General features: G+C 39.4%; 1 protein-coding gene across 1 annotated transcript; it reads left to right on the forward strand.

The window, feature by feature from the left end:
• Positions 1-5,071: 5,071 nt before the first annotated feature.
• nanos1 (nanos homolog 1) lies at positions 5,072-7,646 on the forward strand. The gene has a single exon (XM_079438086.1). It carries the CDS (start codon positions 5,209-5,211, stop codon positions 5,908-5,910), a length of 702 nt encoding a protein of 233 aa, XP_079294212.1. The 5' UTR covers positions 5,072-5,208; the 3' UTR covers positions 5,911-7,646.
• The last annotated feature ends 1,381 nt before the right edge of the window (positions 7,647-9,027 follow it).

Consider the following 9,027-nt stretch of genomic DNA (forward strand, 5'->3'; position numbering starts at 1 on the left):
GTACTGTGACATACTGAAGCAGAGACTGGGCCGCAGGGCAGTATTGCAACATGATAATGACCCCAAACACACCTCCAAGACGACCATTGCCTTGCTAAAGAAGCTGAGGGTAAAGGTGATGGACTGGCCAAGCATGTATCCAGACCTAAACCCTATTGAGCATCTCTGGGGCATCCTCAAATGGAAGGTGGAGGAGCGCAAGGTCTTTAACATCCACCAGCTCCATTATGTCGTCATGGAAGAGTGGAAGAGGACTCCAGTGGCAACCTGTGAAGCTCTGATGAACTCCATGTCCAAGAGGGTTAAGGCAGTGCTAGAAAATAATGGTGGCCACACAAAATATTGACACTTTGGGCTCAATTTGGACATTTTAACTTAGGGGTGTATTCACTTTTGTGGCCAGCGGTTTAGACATTAATGGCTGTGTGTTGAGTTATTTTGAGGGGACAGCAAATTTACACTGTTACACAAGCTGTACACTCACTACTTTACATTGTAGCAAAGTGTCATTTCTTCAGTGATGTCATATGAAAAGGTATAATAAAATATTTACAAAAATGTGAGGGGTGTACTCACTTCTGTGAGATACTGTACGTATAAACAATGAGACCAGGCTGAAATAGTGATCACGTTATGGACGTATTGGCGACATCACTTCACGCATTCTGCTGGCACGGTTCTGTACGGTTATTCGTAAAATATCATAATTTTCAACTGTCAGACAACAAAAAGTGAAAAAAATCTAGCAATGTCTTAGCATCCACCCAAAACACCCTAAACACAATCAGTGCCCTAGCAACCATCAAGAACACCCTAGAAACTGCCTAGCAGATACAACATCTCTCAGAGTGTTTATTTGAACTTTGAGATCACATCACAAACAACATGCAACTCTGAAGTCAGCAAGTCATTGTGTGCAGTGTACAAATATCCAAAAGGTCATCTTGAAACACTGCTCTGCACCTGTTGCCCTCTACATACGACACAACCCAAAATCTCAACCAGTACCAAAGGGGTCAAAAGTCCAGACAATATAGTGCTCAATAAGAAATAAAAGCCACTAAGCCGAGTGCAAATTTACACAAAGCACATCTTCTTCACCACTTTCCGCTCGGATAAGCAGCAAGGTACGGCATTCTATTGAATTCCCTCTTTAAATAGACTTAATCCTCTGCGCTGGCAGAGGATCACAGAGCTCTCCTCCACTTTTAATTAGACATACAGTGGCTGGTGATGGTAGCTGTGCTGGAGGAACCCAGTGTCCACATTCCTGAAGGAATATAATTAATCAGAATAGAGGAAGGCCTTTTGTACTACAGTGTGGTTGAGTGTGGCCTCTGCCCATGCTGTGGCAGGAAGCACTGCTATCGATAGAAATCTTACTCTTGCGTTTCTCCCTGCAGGGAATACTAATGGTCTTTGTCATTACAGATTCTTACTTTATTACTTAGAGGGTTGCTGTAATGTTTTCCCCCCTCTCTCTCTCTAAAAGCCTCAGTTAGATGACCCTGAGTCATCAAACAAATCAAGCAGGAATACTACAGCAATCTGAAATGCAGTTAGCTGTGTGATAAGTCACCACTGAGAAATGAGAGTGTTTTCACCTAACAATCATGACTCATAAATTACAATTACTGTATGCTTTGAAATCATAAATGTGTTATTCCTGTTCTGCAGTACAGCTTAAACCAATTTGTATACCTAAAACATTAAAACATTCCAAACAGGATGGAATATTATAAACTAGTGCTGTCAAACGATTAATTGCGATTAGTTGCATCCAAAATAAAAGTTTTTGTTTACATAATATTTGTGCCAAAACCAAACCCTAATCCTAACCCTAACCATATAGTAAGCACATGTAGCTAATTAATATCACTCAGTAGTTAAATGTATAATTACACTGTAACAGGGACACCTTATAATAAAGTGTAACCAATAATTGCCATTCAAAATAAATAATAATAATAAAAAAAATAAAAAAACAGCCTGCTTCTTTGACAAATTGCTTTAACTCCTCTTGGATAAAATCGCCCCCTAAAATGTAGTACAAATGAACAGTAAAATGAACAGGTACCTCAGTAACAAAAGAAAGGCATGAAAACATTCTGCATTATAGGAATGACCTGGATGCTTTCCTTAATGAATACTGCAATACACAGCTGTGCCTTGCGCTCTATTTCTGGCAGGGCCACAGTGTAAGTGTGTTTACTGGATTGTTCTTGGGTCTTGTTATACAAGCTGCAGCACTCCAAAATACCCGATGACGTCATGCCAATTAGACGCTCCTCTGAGCTCACACAGACCCCCGGTGGTCGGACCGAGCTACTGCATGTATCAGGTGTCTTGCCGTAAACTAAGTTTCTGCCTAATTGCAGGAGTACGTGAGCTGTGAACATAATTTCCCATCTCTTGTAGGCAAGCTCTGAATCAATCATTTAATATAACCACACTTAATTTATTACAGAGATGTTCTCTGACAGACACGCTAGGCTATTATTAATGTGCGCGGGATGCAGAAATCAGCTGCTGTGCACCTGTGTCCCCAAATCATGGGGTCTCGAACAAAACACAAAAATGCAAATTAGTCTTTTGTTTACCCAAAGATGAGTTAATTTGGCGAGACGCTCATTACATGTCTTTCTGGCCAGTGTGGGTTTTGGAGCGAGTCGGATCCAGGACCGCTCGTTGAGCCAAGAGCCTGTCGAATAATAACCCTCCACCATTGCAGCTTTTCACACAGAGGCAAGGCCACAGCAGGAGGAGCATAAAAGACCTGCAGGCTCCAAGCGAATTTACTGAAATCTGAGCTGGAGCCTTTTAGTACTAAAAGACACACAATCCTGAATCTCATTTTAATTGCATTGGATGTAGCCTACTGCAGATCCTTATGTCTTAATCACCGGTGAAGTTATTGCATACTTATATTGTTTTACATCATAATATTCACAATAGAGTATAATCAAAGTGGAATGGACCATATTCTCTGCTTACAATAACCCTCATGAGCTCTTTAAACATCTCAAAGAACCATACTTAACATTAGATGTCAGGTTAATCATTTATGATGACTACTAACAAGTGAAAACTGATTACATGATGAAATTAAAATTCTGTCATCATTTACTCACCTGTATGCTTTTTTTTTTTCTTCTGCTGAACTATAAGAAGATATTTTGAAGAATGTTGATAACCAAACAGTCTGGGTTCCCATTGACTTGTATGTTTGTCCATATAATATAAAACAATGGAAACCAAAACGGTTTAGCTACCAACATACTTTTGTCTTTCACAGAAGAAAGAAAATCATACAGGTTTGGGACGACATGAGGTTGGGTCATTTTTGGGTGGACTATCCCTTTAACTACAAAGTTTTAATAATGTCTCGAACTGGTTAAAGAAACATATTAATATTATAGGACAAATAATCAATTATGGTAACACTTTACAGTAAGGTTTCTTTTAGCAACTACATTAGTTAACAGGAACCAACAATAAAAACCTGAGCTAACATGAACTAGCAATGAACAGTTGTATATTTACTTTAACAAAGATGAATAAATACTGTACCAGATGTATTGCCCATTGTTATGCATTAACTGCTCATTAACAGCTGTTAGTTAATGATTCTGCTCACATTAATGCATTAACTAACATTAACTAATGGGACCTTACAGTAAAGTGGTACCTCTATTATTCCTTAAAGTCATATTTCAATTTGAGTTTATTTGTTTAGTGCTTTTCACAATACATAGTTTCAAAGCAGATTTACAGGAAAATTAACATAATAATATAAATTCAATAACATGTTAATATCACTCAAATTGAAAAAGTGAAATGTCAGAGAAAAACATGCTAATCAACAGTAAAATTGACTCCATGTCTCTGGCCTGCAGATGCGCGCATGGCATGTTTTCAAAGAACAAAGAGCCCATGTGTGCCCACGACCCTCTGTTTCTAATGACACACATGCAATCTGATCGCGTCACTTAATCCTGAACACATACAAACTGCAGCTCCCCTCTCTGCACTGTAAAGCCTCGCCAGTGCACACAAAGCCCAGTATCTCACATCAAAGAAAGAAGCTACTGTGACTGTGAGATGACACTGAGGTGAGAGAGAAAATCCAATGTAATAATGTATCATCGGTGAATAGACTGCAATGCATTTTACCTTCATATTTTGCCAAAGGAGCATTTGATATAGCTGAACGAGAGCAGAATCTTCTCACATTATGCAGCCATGATTTGAAACACTTTTACTTTTAAGATTAAAGTAGCTTTATTGGCATGTTAAAACATGTAAAATAATGTATATGTGTGGTTTTGAAATAACATTTAATAGTGTCCGAAACCTTTTTCCCCAACTACATAAAGGTTTTGCCTATTATTTTATTATTTTTTAAAAATCTAATTACATTTTTAAAAAGAATTTGTCAAAGACAGTGTGGCACAACAAGTATGTAGGAAGCCATTTTGTTGTCATGTGACAAGAAAACCATACAACAGGGAAGACCCCTTTAGGCCTCAACCAATATTATAAAGGTGTTTTTTGTTTGTATGTTTGTTTGTTTGTTTGTTTTATGCAATGAAAGTATTTTAACATTTGTTTAACATTTTTAGAGACGCTAAATCAAATATTTTCTTGAAAAAGCATGCAACCAACATGCATAAAAAAATATTACTTTTCTAAGTATCAAAAACGTGTAAGCTGTTAAAATTCGAACACAACTGTGTATCGAGTAAAAAAAAATAATAATAGCTAATAAAAAATTAATAATAAAAAAAAACATCTTGGACATGATTGAGCGCCATTGACCCTTAGAATTAAGAAAGAAAGGGAAAATATGTGATATGAATAAAGCGTAACCTCTCACTAACGAGCACTTCTTGGTGTGTTTTGACATCACAAAGCAGTGCCTGGTGTCATTCCACTGCAGTGAACAGTCGCTGGTCGTGCAGGAAGAAAACACGCTGTGGATCTACTGCTCAGAAACTTGGTTTGAAAAAGAGCCCCGCCCTCCTCCTGCCTCTCCTGGAGCCTTATAACCAGATGCCTGTTCTTCAGACGCACATACCCAAGAAACGCACCGGACTTGAGAACAGCTAAGACCCCGGAGAGCAGACAGAAAGCAACCTGACGGAATATACGCGGTTCGCATTTGTTTGTTTTCCTCCGAGAGAAGCGTCTTGGCTGAGCGAAGAAGACATGGATTTTCTGAACCACAACTACTTGAGTGCACGCACCCCCTACGATTACACCTTCAATTTTTGGAATGACTATCTCGGCCTCTCAACGCTGGTCACCAAGAACAACAAGCACAGCGTCCCCCAGAGTCCCAACTCCATTACGGAGTCCCTGAAAGCCACTCTGGGCTTGGACGACAGCCCCCCGTGCCCGTGCCCGTGCGTAATCGCGGCCGGCGGCGACGGAGACAGCGGAGGACACCTGGATTCCTGCTGCTGCCCCCCGCCCGCCTCCATCTCCATCCTGGACCTGAAGGAGCGCTTCTCCATCCTGAGCCCCTTCCAGAACCAGGGCACGGGAGGGCTGCTGTCCTCCTCCCAGGAGCGGGAGATGGGCATCGGAGGGAGCTTCGCAGGATTTGATCTGTTCGGCGTGGAGAGGAAGATGAGGAAACCAGCGGCGCGCAATAAGCAGGAGCCCAAGATCTGCGTCTTCTGTCGGAATAACGGCGCGCCGGAGGAGGTGTACGGCTCGCACGTCCTGAAAACCCCGGACGGTAGGGTGGTGTGCCCGATCCTGCGGGCGTACACGTGCCCCCTATGCAGTGCCAACGGGGACAACGCGCATACAATAAAATACTGCCCTCTCTCCAAAGACCAGCCTGCCCAGAGAGTGCTGAAGGGAGGCAGAGCTGTGGGTGGTAAGCGAGTGAAAATCTTCTAAAAAGACTCCTTTAGACTTACATGTATTGCACTGAACATTTTCTTTCGGATGACTGTTCTGATTGACTGGCTTTCCGAGTCTTAACTACTAGGCAAACAAATAAGATGATATCAATGTTTTGTTAAACGAAAAAAAAAAAAAAAAAAGTAATAAAAAAATCTCTTATATTTTTATAGATACTTTATTTCCATAGTTTATTGCATACTTTATTCATAAAAGGCTTTTTCTTTTCCTTTTCACGCATAGGTTTTAGATGTTTATTCACGATTAATAGTCGTTTTGTGTGAAATAAGATGCTATTTTTCTTTAAAATGGGAAAAACGTGAATGTTGGCACCAGAGGAGTTGCTCTTCTGTTCAACTCAAGTATTTTCTTTACTGTAAGCTAAGCTTTTTGTCTTTAAACCAAAGTTTATTTTGCCATTAAGCGATTTTAAAGAATGTTCCACATGTCTTCATTTATGAACTTTAGTCCCATTTCGCTCTTTCCTCAAAGTCCACTCCGCAATTTCCTGACATTTGCCAGCACGGACGCGCAGAGCAACACAATAGAGGCTCTGTTGCGCGTTCATGTTGTCAGCATAACTTCATAATCGGCCAAATTATTTCCAAACCCACTGACAGAGCTGGGCATTTTACATTGCAGGGTACATGTTACAGATGTTACACTGCTAATATTAAGTGAATTTCCAGCAGCTCCAGAAAGCAGTGTTGCTCATAAGTGCGTAGCATGAACGGTGGAATGTAAAGTGTGACCGCAGTGTATTATTCTGTATGAGGTTCCCTTTCAATGTTTACACCCCTAGTAAGGGGAACACACACTGGAGGAAAAAAAAAAATTAAATCCTATGGGTGCCTCTCTTCAGCTCCATACAAAGTTCACCTTCTCCAGAACATCCTGGGTGAGCAAAGGTGAAAGGGAGAGGTTTATGACAAACAAACAAAGGGTCCAAGGTGGAATATAGCACGTATGAATGTTCTTAATAAAAAAGCTTTTTTGTAAAAACAATGTATTTGCCCCTTTTTGCATTATGTACAAGAATAAACCCCCCCAAAAACAAGAACAAAAATGATGCAAACATATTGTGAATGTACAATTTGACACTTGCAGGACTGCACATTTCTGACAGTTATGTTTACCAAAGGAATTCAATTTTAATGAAGTAAGGAGCATAGATTTGCTGTATTGTAAATAATTACCGAAAAATGGAAAATAATTAAGTGATGTCTATTCAGTATTTTACCATTTAAAAGTGACTTCAGAGGGAACTACCTCACCGAGATTTTGTACTTACATGTAAAATGTCAACAGCAGTTTATTAATATAGTGTACCATTTATAACAAGGGTTTATAATAGTATTTTTGATCTTTGTATAACATAATTGTATTTTTTTTTTCAGTGCATTCTATGAACGAAAGTTAAATCCCAATAAGCTCTAAGCATTGTTTGCTAATAGGTGACAGCTGTACATAATATTAATGATAATGATGATGATATCATGCATTTTAAGTTGTTGTTCAATGTGACGTTCTTGGTTCGTGAGAGAGAGACTGAGAATCAAATGTTGAAGACATCAGCCAATTTGCCACTTTTAACTGAGGTTTGTAATTAAATTAAAAGAGTAAAAAAAGAAACACTGTTGGATTTTCTTATTTATATTTTGTCACAATTTCCCTGTATGCTGCTGTGCAGAATTAAAGAGATGAATTCACTAGATAAATAAACAGCTTATGAAACGGTTTAACTGGTGCTTTCATGTTGTCATCCCTGCCGATTGTGTTTAGCAGGCCTACGTGAGCCTGTGTCATTGTCACAATCAGGGTCTTTGTGAATCCCACCTCATTCCCATCACCACTCAAGGCCTCTCTTCACCTACACAGGTCTTTCCTCTCTAAATGTTGCAAAAACGAAAACAAAGAAAAGGAGAACAAAGGAGAAGTTTCTCTGATCATTTTAAAAACCCATGAAATGAGAACTGGAGTTTTGAAGCATCTATAATGCTAGTGTACTCCTACAGGCTGGAATATACTAGAAGACGTTTAAAATCTGAACAGATTTTCAAGTACAAGCCATCAAACACTTGCCAACTTTTGTAAATGGTTACCTGAAAATTGAGCATTGCACACTAAACATCTGAGGATCACACGCTAATTCAGAACACAACAAACTCACAAAGTCGAATTCCAGCGTTAAAGGGATAGTTCACCCAAAAATGAAAATTATGTTATTACTCACCCTCATGTCGTTCCAAACCTGTGAGACCTTCATTCATCTTCGGAAAACAAATTAAGGTATTTTTTTATGAAATCTGAGGGCTTTCTGACCCTGCATAGACAGCAAAACAACTTACACGTATACAGGTCCCAGAAAGGTAGTAAGGGCATCTTTAAAATAGTCTCCAATGTTATGAGAATATTTTTTGTGCATAAGGTAAACAAAAACAACAATTTTAATCAACAATATCTTCTCTTCCGTGCTGCTGATGCATTTGATGTGAGTTTTTTATAAAACTGCCAAAGTTTCTAATTTGAAAATCACAAAAGCACCTGACTCACGTCACCCATGACAGTGATGTCATCATGCAAACTCTGATCCTCTCAGAAAGGGGCATACGTGAGAGGACAGAGGGCCTCTCTGTCAACAGGCCTGTCCACATCTTTCCTTCCATCCCTCTCCCTTTTTCCCCTTTCTCGTCTCATCCAAACACACACACAGCTGAGACACTTCATTAAAAATGGATAAATACAAAGTGCAAAAGGGATTTATATTACAGCAGACAGTTGCAGAGAAGCCCGGTGGGTATGGCATCACACACACACACACACACACATTTGAATGTCTGGATAACAGCTTTTATTCCCCTGTTACTGCAGCCCATTTTCAATATAGCAGGAGGATTTTCCTAATTAAGTTAGTTCCACCATTTATACCGAGAGTCTCATATGATTTTAGTCAGAACAATGGAGAAGGAATGATGGTTTTTATTACAACAGAGCCTTGAACTTGCTCCCCTTTGATTTCTCTTCTAGACATGTATGGATTAATGGAAGGTTTTGCACACATGTATTGTTTTTAATCTACTCCGTGTGTGTTATAGGAGACTTGAGACCACATAC

This window comes from Barbus barbus (genome assembly GCF_936440315.1).
Source record: "Barbus barbus genome assembly, chromosome: 17".
Taxonomy (NCBI): Eukaryota; Metazoa; Chordata; class Actinopteri; order Cypriniformes; family Cyprinidae; genus Barbus; species Barbus barbus.